The sequence below is a fragment of the Pleurodeles waltl genome, chromosome 6 (genome assembly GCF_031143425.1).
Source record: "Pleurodeles waltl isolate 20211129_DDA chromosome 6, aPleWal1.hap1.20221129, whole genome shotgun sequence".
Lineage (NCBI taxonomy): Eukaryota > Metazoa > Chordata > Amphibia > Caudata > Salamandridae > Pleurodeles > Pleurodeles waltl.
This window is the reverse complement of record NC_090445.1, coordinates 934,299,558-934,317,223: the sequence shown is the minus strand read 5'-3', so window position 1 is coordinate 934,317,223 and position 17,666 is coordinate 934,299,558. Positions and strand designations below refer to the sequence as shown.

Genomic DNA, 17,666 nt, shown 5'->3' with positions numbered 1-17,666 from the left:
CCTTTGCAGCTAGCAAGGCATGTTTGCGGACGTTCTCTAAAGAAACAACTCTGCATCCCCCAGCACTCCGTGGGATATCTTCTGTGCAAATGAGAAGTTCCTGGCATCTTCCGTTGTTGCAGAATCTTTGGCTTCTTCCACCCGGAGGCAGCCCTTTTGCACCTTCATCTGGGGTTTAGTGGGCTCCTGCCCCCCGGACACATTCACGACTCTTGGACTTGGTCCCCTTCCTTTACAGGTCCTCAGGTCCAGGAATCCGTCTTCAGTGCTTTGCAGTCTGTTGTGTGCTTTGCAGAATCTCCTAACACAACTTTAGTGTGTTTCTGGGAAAGTAGGGTCACTTTACTCCTACCTTTCAGGGTCTTGGGGTGGGGTATCTTGGACACCCTTAGTGTTTTCTTACACTCCCAGCAACCCTCTACACACTACACTAGGCCAGGGGTCCCTATGTGGTTCACATTCCACTTTCTTAGTATATGGTTTGTGTTTCCCCTAGGCCTATTGCAGCCTATTGTATTCTACAGTGTTTGCACTACTTTTCTAACTGTTTCCTTACCTGATTTTGGTTTGTGTGTATATTTTGTCTATTTTACTTACCTCCTAAGGGAGTATATCCTCTGAGATATTTTTGGCACATTGTCACTAAAATAAAGTACCTTTATTTTTAGTAACTCTGAGTATTGTGTTTTCTTATGCTATAGTGCTAAGTGATATAAATGGTATAGTAGGAGCTTTGCATGTCTCCTAGTTCAGCCTAAGCTGCTCTGCTATAGCTACCTTAATCAGCCTAAGCTGCTAGAACACTACTAATAAGGGATAACTGGACCTGGCACAAGGTCGAAGTACCATCAGGTACCCACTATAAGCCAGACTAGCCTCCTACACGGAGTAAAAAAGTAAGTAAATCATGGCGACAAAGACAACCAACAGTAAGCAAAGGGCGGACAGTAAGCCCAGTCTAAGATTACAATAGGTCTATTACACCCCCACAGATGTGCTCTCTGTTATGCTCGACTTAAAGAGAAAGGTCTTTTAGTATCCCTGTTGAAGACTCAACTGAAATCTCTTAAAAAATATTGTTTCCCCTCCAAGCTTCCTAAAAATCTTTCACAATAAAAACATTTGGAATATAATGTGTTGTTAAGTGGAAAAAACAAATTTCAATGCACAAATAGCAATAAGGTGTCATTAAAATAATAAAAATTCAAGAGGCGAAGAGTTGCTATAGACACTTGAAATTAATTGCTTTCTATGTCACTGTAAGAGGATTCTATATCACTCTGGACGGAGGATGAAATAAACACTGTGGAGACGTACTTGTGTGGCTCATAGTTCACCTCGGTGAATTTTCATAGATCCATGATAACGTTTTGCTAATCTTTTCATTAGCTTCTTTGAATCCTTCATTAGAACCCACTTAAGTAGTTGAGTTTGAACCCTCAGCACGAGTAAGCAAACAATAACCAAGCTTTTCCGCACAATTTTCTGTAAAAATCTTAAGCAGCAAGTATAACATTATTTTGGTCAATGTGTCATTCAGTATTTTTCTGATAGTAACAAAATTATTAGTCACACAATAACCAAAGAAAATGTTACCCGTAATGATGTAATCCTAAATGGATCCCGTAGTCTCCCTTCATCATCTTTCAAATTATATCCTTCGGCTCTTTTATCCCTCTCACTTATTTTCCACAACTTTATAGTTTTATCTGGAAACAAAAAAATTATTTACATTTCAGAAAGATAAATTCAGAAAAACATTCAGTTCAGAAAATTAAGCATTGCACTACTGCTGCATTTTCATATGCATTTTGCTTTCAATTACAGCAAATAAAATCATTACACTACATTCAAATACAAATAATTGAGGATACAAATGAAGAATCAACATGGAAGAAATATGGGTACATATTAAACGGGTTAGAGTAGCAAATCAAACACTGCACTGCCTACATATTACAGCATGAGTATACATAAAACTAAATTATTTGTAACACCTTCATTGCTATGGAGGTATACAAATTTGTATGTTCCACCCCTCAAAATCTACTTGCACACTGCAGATATAAAATATGAATACTATGTATTGTATAGACCTGGCCACCAGAAGCGTTTCTGTACAAGTGTTAGTGTGGCCGCAACACCAGCATGTGCAGAGGCGACACCCTCATGCGCTGCTTTTATTAGATCTAATCTCTTGTCTTGGTTGGGGATCACTCGATCTCCAACCCCAGGAACTGTTGCGTAGGCAACATTTTATGCATTGATGTGGTAAGAGTGTTTTGTAGGGTATGCTTTTGGTAGAGGCTTGCTTTCAGACAAAGCTTTCACGGCAGCCAATATTTCATTATCCAAACTAGTCTGGGAATGAGTCACTGCAGCCACAGAACCCGTAGCTACTGGAGATCTGGCTGCTTCATCAGCCAAACTGCTGCCAATAATGTGTACTCCTCTATGTCTGTGACCCAATGTTTGGACTACATGAGCATTCGGTATCTTATCCTTCAGATCGGCCACCCTCCCCCCACAGATTTCCGGGTTTTATGGTGTTCCCTTTGGAATCACTGATCCCGTTCAATCGCCAATGATTGAAATAATCATTGTAGGACTGGACACAGTAGTACGAATTACAGACAATCAAAGTGGGCTGTCCTGGATCAGTATGTTCTTGCACTAAGATGAGGGTTTTGAGTTCAGCCAGCTGAGCAGTGCAGTCCCCTAGGGTCTGCATGTAGGTATTAAGTGTGGAATACATCATCCTTCATCACTCTGCTCACAGCAGCACAAGCGGCTGAGTATTGATGTTTGGTACCTACAACTGGTTGTGCTGAATTATCAGTTTAAATGACAGTATGGTAGCTGTCAAGTGGCAAGATGTCTAGAGGTGCAGGGCACTCCTGTTCATATTGGAGAAATTCTTGTGTCTGAAGTTTTGGATCAAAGATGTAATCGATATCTGTGGCAGTCAGGGAGGTTGCTGAATCCATTGTGGATGTAAAGCTTTAGCAAGTGGTCTCTCCTTGATGACAGCCATCTATACAGCAGTCAGACTTTTTTCCGTGGGTGCAAAGCGTTGTTCTACATTGACGCATAGGTGTGAATTAATGCGCTATGGGCACCATGTTGCCTACGTTAAAGGTGACATAAGCAAACACAATGGCACCAGCAATTATTCTGATGACCAAATTAGTTTTGTTGTCACAGTTGTGTAAGTGTTTGGCTTCTAGCATGTCCTGTTGCAATCCTCTAAGGATGTGTGTGTGTTCTACTGTCCAGTGACTGCTAGAGAAATCAGGGCATAGAATAGCACAGCAACACAAGTAAGAAAAGGTGACTGAGCTGCACTTTTAAAGTTATCTATGTGGGTGGTTTTGAGGTATATGGAGGGGATTTGGAAGGATCAAACAGGATTTTTGTGTGGATTGAAGTATGAAAATATGTTCTGTCGGGGAGGGATGAAAATAAGCAGGAGTGGCTATGAGGAGAGACCTTGTTTTAATAATGACTGGTGTGTTGAGTATGGGGGTTTGTGGAGACCTAGGAGGGAAAGTTGACAATACTCACGGTGTCCTCTGTGGTGACTGCTGATGGCACAGGGGGGAGGTCTGAGAATGAAGTGGGACGAAATTCTATCAGATGAGAGAATATTCACTTCTTAGTTTGCTAAGCATAGTCCAGGCTGCAGTCCCTGAGCCAAATGGGCAATGCCCCCATGAAGCACCACTTGCTCTGCAGGGAGGTATGACTTTTCATAGGCACAGATGCAAACTACTTGAAAGCCTTCACTGGTGAGGCAGCCTGCTCACTGATGCAGGCATCTCTGCCAAGGGCACTGCTAGTAACCCTCAACAGTAAATCTTAGTTTATACTTTTGTGTGTATAAAGACCCTTTTATGTTACTGGTTAAATGCATATAGGAGGGATTTTCAGTTTGAGTGTAGTCTTCTTATTTGCAGTCTTCTAGACCTTGCTTTTCTCCAAGGTTGTGATTTATCACATTCAACTTGTCAAGTTTGTTTTATGAAACAAATTAGTGTGAGGCAGCACTATTTTGAGTCAGCTGCCATTTTGATTCAAAATAGGTGTTTTCCTAGCATGGCTACCCTTGTTTTCAGTTTAGGGATTGGGATTCGCTAGAATGTTTGTGCTTTGCAACAAGGAAAATTGGTATGGCTTTACAAAAGTGTTTTTTCCAGGATATATTTTTCAGACCTATTTGAAACATTTAGATCCCACAACCATCCCAGCATGTGCTGTAGGTTTGTTGGGTGCAATTCTTTATTAATGGTTAAAAGAAATGGGGCATCTATTTTCAGTAATACCAGTCAAGTACGCTGGGAATTGTTTGCTTCTTCTGAAAGGAGCATGAATGTACACTCTGCCTTGTGCATTTGGAAACATTTGGACAGAAAGTTGAAGTTTTCAATCAGGTTTGTCTGCTTTTGAAAATAAAGATTCCTTCGTATATATGCTTGGTACAAAAGAGATTGTCATGAACTAGTAAACGAAAATGTTGAACCCCTAGTGGAAGACATTCCATGGCTGGAGTTCAACATTTCAGTCAAAATCGAAACGTTAGCTCTCCATGACAGAAATAAATTATAATTTTAAAAAATTAACGGCCAGAAAACTCGAAATTAGCTCTTTATTGCCAACATCTACCACTGGAGCAAGAAATTATAATGTTTTCAGAATCCCTATGGTTTAACCTCAGAAGTCTTTTGGCACCATTTCTTCCTAGGCAACACACTTCCAGCAACTAACTGCAGCATTTACTTAGCGAGTCACTTTGCATTTAAGGCAAACATTGAGGCATTGGGAGACGCACATCTGTGGTCAACATGCCACGTGTGGTGAAAAAGTGCAAATGTATAGAAGATTCAATCTGAAAAATTATTTATTTGCTATTCGTGAATGAGCTAATGAAAGTATCCTTAAGACGAAGGAAGGGGCACAGCATGTGAAATGTTAATGGGCTCCCCTCTACGAACTATACATATTCTAATTCTACACATCGTCTGGAATCTATTACAATAGTACTGATTAATATAAAGTTATCTCACCATTCGTAGAAAGAAGAAAATTGGCAGCGTTCTGTTGTGGTAACCATCGAATTTTATTAATTTTTTCTTCAATTTCGAGACTTTTCAGGTAGTCAAATTCAGGTTCGTGACTCTGAAATGTACTGTAAACATTGTATTCACCCCGTGAATGAGGACGGCTTTTATTCTGCAAAAGAAAAGTTTAATTCAATTAAAATCCTGCAAACGTTATCACACGTATACACTGATGTCTACAAACATTCTTATATGTGAGATATTTTATTAAGATTCCGTGGACTGTTATATTTTAGTAGAAAAAATATGGGCACAGATCATATCACACAGTACATAGGAGTGTAATGGGAATGATTAGCATAATACTAGTAATGCAGATCGGAGAACACCAAACAGTGCATTTTATGTTTATAGTTTTTGTAAAGTGTAAAAAGCTCCTACCCAGTCAGAGCAACAGCTATGTCCAGGGGTGCAATTCAGGATATAGCAGGAGCCGGTCCTGGAGTGCGGCAGTCCCCAGAGTTATGTATGGTTTCACAAGAGAGCCCGGGTGGCCCTCCTTTCGACATTCTATTTGCCCCAGAGAGGACCCCCCCCCTTTCATTCTTATTGTAGCCCAAGGGGCAGGGGCAGTTACGGCCTCTGGGGAGGCTGGGGCCGCATGGCCTCCCCTTGCATTTGATAAAAGTTTAGCCCCAGGGATGTGGCGGTCCCTGGGGCTGCGGAAGGATGGGCGGCCTTCCCCGCCACAAAGAATGCCTTCGGCCTCGGGAAGATGGCGGTCCCCAGGGTTGCAATAGGGGCCCGGCAGCCCTCCACATTCAAAATGTCAATGCCTCCGGGACCTGCATTTAAACAAGTGCGGGAGCATAAATTTGCTGTGTCTCCCGCTGAAAATTAAAACAATACTTTTTTGTAGGGTGACGGGGGGGGGGGGGGGATACCGTTGAATAGATTTACGCCAATTAACAAAAAGGGTACTATATGGATTTCAAGAGCTACCAAATTTAGTGTAATTCAGTCCAGTGTTTCAGGCAACATTCCTGTTCAAAATACCTATGGAAAAATGCATGGGAAAAAGCGTCTTGGACACCGCCCACTTCTCTCTGCCTCCACTTGCCGATGACCCTGAAACCTTCCAGACAGATGCTGAAGTGAGCGTCGTATTTTTTGGGGGAAACTTTTGTGAAGATTCAAACAGTGCCAAATTTATTAGCGCAAAAAAAAAAAAAAATTTTTTAAAACGTATTCTCTAGAAACTACGTCCTAACTACCTAGTGGTGTATCAACAAAAGTCCAGATCCTTATGCATGGATTATGTGGAAATAAATACACATTTTATCTTCTCTTGATTCTGACAGTTCATACCAATAGTGATTGTTTTAAGAACTTAGACAATTTAAATATAGATGTTGAGGCAAGATGTGACAGTGGTTTTAAAACCAAATCTGTATTCACCCCTAACATTTCTTATGAGTCAACTTAAGTGTTTGAGAAGGGGGTGATCCAAGATATAAAGAAAACCAGGTTTAAACCTACATTAGATAGAAACAATTTGAACCAAGGGCAATTGGCAGCCTTAAATCAGCTTAAATCTGACAAAGGACTTTGTGATCCGTCAGTCAGGTAAGGGCGGAAATGTGCTAGTAATGCCCAGACAGTACATACAGGAGGGCATGAGGTAGCTTAATGATCACACATGCTACCAGAAGGTCCAATGCTCTGAGGTCACACAGAGCAACTACAGCTATCTAGAAAGGCTAGTTAACTGGAGAGACCAGGGGCTCTTGGAATGGGTTGAATACTTATTCTTGAAATGTGACCATCCAAGAAATCCCGTTTTATATTTACTACCGAAACTGCACAGAGATATTATCAACCCTCCTAGGAGGCCAATTGTTTCCTCAATCCGTTCCTACATCTAGTTAGATTGACTATTTATTATTTATGTGCCTTTGTACATCTTTGCCTGTTTAGCTGCTATCAGGTGCTTACAATCACCTGCCTGTCCCACCATTCACCCCCTTTGGCTTTTCTTTCATTGTCTGGAGGGTCCAGAAGCTGCTTCAAATGTGGGGACACTGTAGCTGCTGAAATGTCATGACCCATGTGTGTGCCTGTGTTCCGACATGTTTACACCCTATTGTGTTTTTGCAGAAAAGCATTGGCAAAAGCGCTAGCAAGACCAAAAAGTCGGATAACATCACTGAAAGGAGAAACCTTTTTTTTTCTTTTTTTTTTATAAATGTGCTAGAAAAGACAAAGGCAGTTATCACCAGCTTGCACAACTAATCATGCCCTGAAATTGGAAAAGATTCTAAATGTTGTGTGTTCTGCCCCGATACTTCAACGGAAATTCACAAATAGTACACATGGATTCCCTACCAACCGCTAGATGAATGTGGTAATAGTAATTAGTTCAAATGATTATGGGAAAAGAACCTATGGGAGTCAAATAGACATTGAAACAGCAAATGTAGTGATCGGGAATAACAGATCACTCCTCTCAGCGAAACCACAAGCAGCATCTTTCATATAGATTTCCTTATAACATCATCCCAAACTTTAACCAACATTGTCCTGAGATCATCGTAAGTAGCTTCCCAACTCTTTTAGGACTCTTTCTGCTATTTCACTTTCATATTCAGCAATGGACAGAGTTTTCAAATACAACCATTTCTCAAATGCATGCAATCCAATAATGGGTCTGCCATGTGCTTGACCCTCCCTATTATCTTTAGGACTAGGTGAATTTTTTTCTCAAACCGGACATTTTAACAAAACAGGACATTAAAAAGGTAAAAGATATATACTGGCAGAAATGTCGTGACTCGGAGTCAATCCCGGGTACAAGTAGAACACAGGTGAGAAACCAGATACAGCAAATGTATCCAAAGTTATATCTTACTACTACTAGTCTTGAGCGACAAAAGGTTCCTACTTACGAGGTTACGCTTAAACACATTACACTACTTGGTAGCATTTCCAGTACGAGGAACTTGGTTCAAGAATCTTTCCCCATGTTGCTGTGACGGAAAAGACACACCAGAGCACATGGCACTTTATGCTTTTTTGCACTCTCTATGTTGTCCAGAGAAAAAGGTTTTTACGCCCGTTATTTTTATCAAAAAGTATTGGAACTAGCCAGCTTGCTTATTCATACATACATAACTTGGGAAATGTGGATATAATTCAGGCCGTGTTAAATTGTATATATGCTGCTTATAGAATTAGAAATATGTATTAATAATGTTTTTAGTAATTTTATGATCAAGAAACTTGTATGTTTTGCTTTTTTTATTGGATGTCTTTTATGGTCTTTTTTGTACAGAATAAAGTAAATTGATGATGATGAATTGTCAGCATGAAAACTAAGGGACAACATTGGAACTCAGAAGTAATGGCCAAAATGGCTTTGAAACACACTGCCTGTGTAATGGGGGACGACTTTATTTAAAATCACTTCTTAGATCTCTACTTTAGCATTTAATGGTCTCAAGGCTACTTTTAAGCGCATTTAATCTGTTGTCACTATAGAAGTTCTTTCATGTGGAGAGCATCAAAATAAAACAAAAGTACTCGCCATGTCCCACTAACAATCTGGGTACCTTGAGAAGGAATCCCAGGTGTTCCTTTTGCATCATGTTGGGTCCTTGTCACATTTCTAAAAACAGTATGAGTGAATTAGCAGGAGTGTGATTATTGTTTTTGGGCTATACATTCTTCCAGGGTCTATGTCTGGCAAAATATGGGTTTGTGAATATTTTTATCACCTAATAAATTTAATATTGATTGGTTTCATTAGATGGAGCTATATGTTTATTTATGTACTTGCTGTGCTTTTGAGACTCTGTTTTCTCCAGTCCCATTTGTCTATTGGTGTGCCCTTTTTGTTGGAGAGCATCAAAATATACACAAAGTATTCCTTTGCCTTTGGAAAAAAAACAGCCATTCCACTCTTCTCACCATTAGGCCTGTTAAACAGAGGCCTTGCTACCACTTCAGAGTTAAATAGAAGCAACACTATTTGGGTGTTGTCCATTCTAAGGGGCTCATATTGTAGAACAATGTGCTCTTTCTTCTGCTGCGAATTTAAATTGAAACCATCACAGCTTAATCAGAGACCTTGGCAGAAAGACCCCCATTTTGTGACACATCCTTAATTGTCACAGTTGCCTTTTTCGATCTGGGAGCCAGTTGTTTGGTTGAATGCTGTCAGTAAAGTTACAACATTGTTCACACATGTATTATGTTTGTCTAGATTTGTTTCATATGAACAATTGTTTGGCACAGCATGTGAGGGGCCATTCAGCACTGGCCACTACAAACAAAGTCCATCTTCTGTTTGCTCTGAAAATTCTAGGAAAATTGTCAAAGTTTTAGAAAACTACCATCCACAATTCAGTCATGCACACCCCAAAAATCTAATGTTTGCTTTAAAAATTTATCTTGATAAAAAGCTTCCTGTGTGGTAGAGGTTACAGAAAGATCAGAAAACCAATGTAGTGCTATATAGTAAGGATTTCTAAAATGGAATGAATTCCCATTATGAGCGAGTGACAATAAATGTTTACCACAGACACCAAATTATCAACAATTATATTTGGATTCTCAGCATACTAACTCAGAATATTTCAGAGCATGTTAATGTATTAATTATCCTAGGGCTACCAAAGGCTACCAATCGCACAAGAATACAAATGGATGAGTCTGAGAAAGGTGAATCCTCTTTATTTAATAATCTCCAAGGGTCTAAAGAAATGCATTAAATAGGTAGGGGTAAACGAAGATCCAAGGAAAGCTGAATATATAGAACTAAAAAGCACTGACCTCTTGCTCTCTTTGGAATATAACAACTCTGCCACCTTTGTCTCCGGTTGCAAGAAGATCACCAGTCAAATTGAACTCGACTGTTGAAATTATGTCAGCTGTAAAAATCAATTGGAAAGTAAAATAATTATTCATGAAGTTACCTACACTTTTACATTGATTTAACATTTGATGTAATGATGAGTTCACAAGGAAAGCGATTAAAATACGATTAAACCTATTCATTAACACAGAAGACAATTAAGGAATTAAAATAATGGATTTGAATTTTGAGATAGCAAGGCCTTCACAAGGTCAGAATGGTCTTCGCAGAGTTCGTACTGTGGTATCAAGATCTGTGGTAAAAGCTCATGAGTGGGATAAACCAAAGGACGATGCGGAGTTTGACTTTTTTGAAGGTGGGAGTGCTTGATAGCTGTCAAAGTCCAACGTATATGACAATAGCTTTCAGAGACTGCTCATAGTCGCGGAGAACCACCACACAGCTTGGTTAGGACGATAGGATTCCTTTAGTCTAGCAAGCAGATAAGTCTTTTCTACTTGGTTCCTAAAAAAAACCGTTCTGGGAGCTAGTAAAGTAGTGCATTTAAAACACTAGTCTCCAACCTTTTCTGTTACAAGAGTTATATATGTTCAATGGAAATCATATTGAGCTACTATTATTATTGCTATAATAGTGATCATACAAGACAATAATTACATTGAGGTCAACCCATGCAAAATTCAGTGTATCAGGCAAGACTGTCCACAGTAATGTGAAAACGGCTTTATCACTTTGAATGCATTTACAAAGTTAACACATGACAGCTATAGCTGCAGTGTCACAGGCACCAAGGTAAACATTTTAGCTATACGTCTCCCCAACCCTCATGCTTTACCACTCAGGTATCACCTTTAAGTATAGTTTGGAAATCCAGCCATTTGTCTTCAAACATTAGATATGTTTATGTGTCACACACACATTTGTCTTGAATACACACGTTTCATTTTTGAGATTCATATATTAATTAAACAAAGCAAAAGGTGCTAGTTTATTAGGGTGGACTGAATACAGGAAAGCTACTTATAGCTAACTGGAGAGCTACCAGTAGCTCACAAACTACTCGTTGGAGAAGCCCAATTTAAAAGGATTACTCTATGAATTGCAGCGCTTTAAGGCCCTCAGACACCGGCAACAAGAAACACTGAGGTGTGGAATTTAATAAAATATTTACTTCTCCGTAGGACAGGATGCTTTACAAATCTGCTTTTCCTATTAAAAAAAAAGAAAAAAATCCACTTGTCCCCAGCAATCTCCTTATATAAGACCTCTGATAATGGCCTCTCTGATTATGCTAGGGTTCATAATATAGTAGGGTTTGAATACTATTTTATTATGTCACTTTTTCGCAGATCTACATATAGGGTCTGGAAGTAGCAGTAAGCAATAGCTTCAGGGCTGTAATATCTTTGAGTCTGTGCAAACTTACAAATTTGCACTTTTTAGGGTTTCACCAGCTTTTTGCTAATTTTTTTCCCATACTTAGAAACGTTAGAAATGTACTCCTGAAAAGGTCAGAAGTCAAACTTATTTAAGGATTTGTGGGAAAAAAAGTGGTTGGAGGGAAAGTGAACTTGTACACGCTCAACAGGTTTTCACATAAGCAAATGTACACAGACATATCATATTTGCTCATACTAAAATGCAGTTCACAAATATTTTTTAGGAGTGCGATTTCCTGGCCTACTTTTGTAAATTCTTGTGAACTCATTAAAGCTTTAAATCTGCCCTAATCCAAAGACATATACCATAAATGCACTTTTGTGACTTTCTTTAAGAATTGGGTCCCTAATTAAGTCTGACATGAACCAAGACCTTTTGTTTTTATGACTCACTTCACTGTGAGTGACAAGATTCTACTTTTTCACAACAAGCAAATCAGCACACAAAGTAGTTTTGATCAGTGCCAGGGACTACTGTGGCAATGGATGCTTCGTGACACCAAAAATATTTTTGCCAATGTTTGTTATAATGGCGAGTGCCCAACAGCTCCCACAACAAAGTTCTACATAAATCATGGCAAAACAAGACATGCATTGACAAAACCAAAATGATGACCACCAATTTTAGACCTATTGGTTTTGTCAATGCTGGTTTATTTTCATGTTTACCATACTCTTGTTGAAACTAGTTACACTGATTTTCCATTATGAATATTTTTTGGAAATACTAGCATGCATCAACATATTTTACTAGAAAAAGGTATCTAAAATTGCACAGGAGTTTGTATAGGAAAACGTTTTTTTCATGTCACATTTGTCTGTTAACATTTTAATCTGAAAACAAAGAATCTTCAACCTGTCTGTTCACAAATGGACACAAATATTACCTTACCTGCTGACAAATCCCCTCCAATTAAAATATGTAGTTCTGTAAACTGGCAGTGAAAACGGTTTTTGCTATGGGGGGGGGGGGGGGCGGGGCTACTTGACCCAAGGACAAAATAAATATGTCCTTGACCCCAAACAATATGTCCTCTGTGTCAGGCTACAATAATTTCACATCCCTAAACACGAATATCCCCTGGTAAATTTTTAACATGCAACTCTGACTTGTATTCTTAAGTCCATTTGGGGTCCTACCTCTAAAGAACCAGAAATGGATCACTCATTGCAAATACTTTTAACCTGGTGTGTACCACGTCACATCATTTTTCACCTCTAGAAATCTCGCCATGCTAAACAAACAGGGAATCTCTTTGGTCTTTGGGCTGGATGGGAACAGGACCATGCAATAGCCCTCTCAGATGTTGAGTGTGCAAACCTGTTGATATAAGTGAGGAAAAGCTCTAGGAACGCCCTTATGAAATTCTTACAATTTAATTACTTCCACAATCCCCGACATGTCCCAGATGTGTAGAATAGAAGGAACCACGGCACATCCAAATATTCAAAATAATGTCCTTTATTCTTCCTTTTAGTTTATCTGTTGAAAAACATCAGCCACAGTGTTCAATGTGGAGACAGCCGACACATGTTTCGTCGTAACAACGACTTTTTCAAGGCTGTGAAATAATGTTTAGATACAATGGTAAACTGGTAGTTCCAATTGTCCAGTGTAAAATCTCAACTAACACCCGAAATGTGATAAAACCAGATTACTTGGCTATATAGATTGCCAAAAAACGTCCTTCACGTATTTAATTAACTTTACCACAGTGGATGGTGAGTTAATAGTAAGCTGGTTAGTGCTCCCTATAGCGTTAGATATAAATAGTAAAAGATAATAATACTGAAGATATGTAAATGTTTGAGAGTACAGTATTACACCAAAGAGTGCGCAAATATATATTCAAGTGACCCTAATGAGAGTAGTGCAGAGGAAATCAAGATTTATCTCAGAGGACATACCTTGCTGATATAGTATATGGTACTCAAAGTGTGCCATTTATGTCCATATTGCGGCATTTAGAGTGAAGAGTCCTTTCCTATACGAAGGTACTCCATGTTGAGTTCTGAGGTGCACTATAAGACTAAATCAATAGTTGCACCTGGACCATAGTAAGTCTAAATGTAGAAAAAAAGGAGCAAAAAAAAGGGTCAAAAACAACACTAGCCAAGTGTCTGAAATGGCTGAGAAAGTAGAAAAACAGGCATATTTTCTATAAGCAGCGTCTCAATTTATAAAAATCAGAGATTGATAAGAATTATCAGTCGTAAAGTACCCAACTGACAAAGAAACGTAGCCAAGAACCACTTGCTTCCTTATTGTGGAAGTCCAAAATGGATAACGTACAATGTCAACTAGGCTATGCCATAATTGACAGAAAATGAACCCATATAAAATATGTGCATAAGCGTACTAACTTAAATTATACAAAAAAGGCAAACACATGCCTGGAACATGTACGTCCGGCATGTGTTGTATTTAAAGCATGTGATAGCGCGCTCTTGCGCTGTAGAAAACCGCACATGTATCTGTGTCCTAAGACAACTGAATACTTACATTTTATAAACAGGATATTATCTGTCAAAATATTTGGATGCCAAAATATAATGTGTTTGAAGGTTAGACCAGCGAATCGTAACATGATGTTAATAAATAGTAAACATGCTGGGATAATGTGTATCCAGCATGTGTTGGATTTAAAAGGAAGCGGCTCCGCGCTCTTGCGCTATACAGCCAATCGCGCGTGTCACACCCCTGAAATAGTGGCTGTGAAACATACACGCTGAAAGACGCTGTCTGCTAATCAACAAAGGCACGCCACAGTCAAACTTACTATCTGATTTTACTTTGGTATAAAGGGTTAGTGAGCAATCAAAGAAGTCAGCAAGCCTAGAGGTTTAACCGAACTGTAACATCGGCAGGACAGACGGCTTCGGAAAATTGATAAAAGCGGAAGTAAGACCTTATCCGTAAGGTAGTATGTGTACGCGTATAGCTCACAGCATGTGTGTATTACGCTCGTGCTGATAAAAGACGGGCATTTTATACTTCTCCACCGTAATGAAAATAGAAACAGGACAATGTTACGAGCTCCACTGTCTCGGTGGTTGCCATCTTGTAATGAAGAAACAGAGCAAAATGGAACTAGAATAGTAACAGATGCCTATTATCAATAAGGTATGTCAAATATAAAAAGTGAAATGAAGAGACCCAGAAAATTACACAGATGTGTAGTGCCATTTTCATTCATATGCTGTAGTCACATGCGATTATTTGTTACTACTGGAATAAAATCACAGGTTTATTCCCAGCCTGGTTGGTCAAGCAACAGTAGTTAGAACCGAAGGTTTGTCTACTGGCCTTAATGGTATAACACAAACATAATAAAATGAAATGTAAATTTCTTTATTTAGCACTTGCAATAGCTAAGGGAGCTAGGAAATCGACAGTGCCTGACATTTACCAATGGAGGTCAGACCTCTACAAGCTGAGGCTGTCACGAACCGCATCCTACGTTTCAGTTTGAAGAAGCCAGTGGAGTTCACAAACTGATTTTGGGTCAAACTGATATAGAATAGTGTATCAGATGACAAACCACCTTGATCAGGGCCAGAAATTTATTTTGCCCCTTCCCTGGTATTTATTACCTATATATGATCACACTCTGCTATCAGATCGCAGTCTTCCTTTAATTCACCAATCCAATTTATTCTTGCTTGCATGTGCACCTTATGCACAATGACAAAGATACTGATATGCAGTAATGCAAGTTTATGTTACACTGCATATTAACTGATTGTTGATATCCTGGTAACTGTCACACTTAAAGAACTCCGTAAATGAAAGGGGGGAAAAAACACAAAAAAGCATTGCCAAAGTCAATAGGTCCAGCATTTTGACAATTCTTGTTTTGTCATGATTTTTGCAAAACTTAGTGTTGGGGAAGCTGGTGTGCCCTCAATCAAAACAAAAGCATTGTCGAAAGGCAAAAATGTTGCTCTAGTCTCAAAAAAGCAAACTTTGCCATACCACCCCTGGCACTGAAGGGAACTACTTTGTGTGCTGATGGGCTCTTTGTGAAAGGGAGGCAAGTCGTAACTCTGAGAATAAGTCAGCCAGTGTCTAAAGAGGGCTGACACACTGCCCCTTGATGCATGTGGGTAGAAGAAAACTGTGAATGACCGAACCACAGACTAATGGTCGACGTCTGGTTAAAAACGGCTATCAGTAACTTTGTTATAGTACTACATATAATTTTATTAAAATAAAAAAGGCCTCGACTAACAGAATTAAAAAAGCCAATTGGTCTTGCACAGGCTGTGGATAAAAAAAAAAAAGCACAAGAGAGAATAAGCCAAGAGAAGAGAGAATAGAGAAAAGAAAAAAAGGCAAGAAAGAAAGAGTGAAAAACCATCTAACACTGCTCTTGCCTGATTTGGTCTTCGCAGACAAGGCAGGGTTTTTTTTTTATTTTTTTTACCCAGACTATTCACAACACATAACTTACAGACACAGCTTGCTCTTATACATCATCTGCAGGCAGACTTTGAAGTGAACAGCACTATTCCCGGATACCAAGCCATTTGACACTTTAAAGTGGAAATAACATTTTGTAGTATTATGTCTTATAGGAATGTCTCCAGTCTTTGTTGGCCAAACACAACTACCCTATAATGTTTCCAATTGCTAGAGTACGAGAGTACGGCTTAACTGTCTTCACCCTAACCCATTCCTGATTGGCCACAGGTCGAGGCAGGATGCCCCTTGACTCCAATCCTGTATGCCCTGACAACAAAATCATTGTCTGGTGCAGTTTGTCAACTATATGGGCATCGCAGGCTAGCCTTCTTTCCCTGCAACATTGTTATATTGCTTTACGCAGATTGCACAACACTTTACTTGAGAGAACCAGCAAAGAACTTAGGACCGATCGTCAATGAATTACACTATTTAAGGCCTTATCTGGGATTATGATCAACCAAGAAATCCACCATTTTCCTGCTGACACTGATCACATGGCCTTATCACCTGGATTATCCTCTTCCCTGGTGTGACTCCTCTGTTATTTATCTATTTATCTGGATCAACAAAGAAGCAATAAATATTATCACCAAAAACTATGACACCACCATCACAAACAGGTGGAAAAATGGACTAAGCTCCCTATATCACTACATGGCATAACTGCCACAATGAAAATGATAGTGCTCCCCAAACTACTAAATTTCTTCTATAACATCGGCATTCCTCTGAGTGCATTTCCTTTGTGTGCTTAAATCTCTCATGGTGGAGGATTCACATGTAATCCACACTGGTAGGCCTTTTCTAAGAGTTCTTGGTCTAAAGAAGCACCAACTAAGGAATTAGAACATAACAGTGGTTAGCGCTGACTTCAGTAACAAGAGTGTATTTCTACACAGGTAAACCTTTTTTAGTAGTTTATGGAAAACGAAAGACTGGGGGGGAAAAAAATATAACTTTCGAATTTGTGCAATCCTGTTTGAGTGCAGCTCTGGGAATGTGCTGCGGAACCATGGGGTGGTCGCGGACCACAGGTTGGGAACCACTGAGTTAACTCATCATCTATTTTGAGAAGTAATTGGTGACAAAGGGGTGTGAAGCACCTGGCGACCTAGGGGGTCCAGAAAGTGGGGAGGCTTATTTCCAGAATGGACTTCCTATAGACCTTAGATCTCTTACATAACGAGGACTCTACGTTGCTCAACACCCTATTGTTCCTCAGACTTCAAGGAGTCAGTCCATCAAGTTGCACAATACTGACATCACTCCTTACCTTTCAAATAAGAGACTGCAAACGAAACTGTACATTGAAACGCAAAAAAAAGAAGCCCTGATATGCATCCTGCGTGCCAGAATGGAATGGGAAGAGGACCGTGAGACTGCCATGCCAGATAGGGAATGGCTATACTGTGAACAAAATAGGCGTGCTATCCCCAAATGGCTGGCTACGACTCACCCACTTTAAATTCCTGCACCGCATACAACAAACCCATTCCCCTTCCCCCCCCCCCCCCCCCCCCCCCCAACTAAATTACATAAATGGGGACTACGGGCAGACTTCAAATGTGTTTGGTGAAGGTTCGGACTTTACGCATACAGACTGAACCAGTGACCAGATAGCAAGATCATGGTACAGAATATTCCAATTTTGTTTCCTGACACGATAGGCATTGCTGTCACTCCGGCCCCAAAAATGACATTACTGGGATGTACATCATACATTCCCAAGGCAGTGCATAAACTTACATCCAGGCCCTTCTTAGCAAAACACGGACAGCACCATCGACCAAAAAACTAGACTATTGTTCCAAGACCTAGCAAACTGTAAT

General features: G+C 39.6%; 1 protein-coding gene across 3 annotated transcripts in view; it reads right to left on the bottom strand.

Moving 5' to 3' along the window:
• PPP2R2D (protein phosphatase 2 regulatory subunit Bdelta) overlaps window positions 1-17,666 on the bottom strand; it is a 165,361-nt gene that overhangs the window by 104,356 nt on the left and 43,339 nt on the right. For all 3 annotated transcript variants that reach the window (XM_069239739.1, XM_069239741.1, XM_069239742.1), the window contains 3 exons: window positions 9,888-9,985; window positions 5,064-5,229; window positions 1,597-1,709 (listed from right to left, as the gene is read on the bottom strand). In XM_069239739.1, the coding sequence (XP_069095840.1) occupies window positions 1,597-1,709; window positions 5,064-5,229; window positions 9,888-9,985 (377 nt within the window). The remainder of the gene's footprint in view (window positions 1-1,596; window positions 1,710-5,063; window positions 5,230-9,887; window positions 9,986-17,666) is intronic.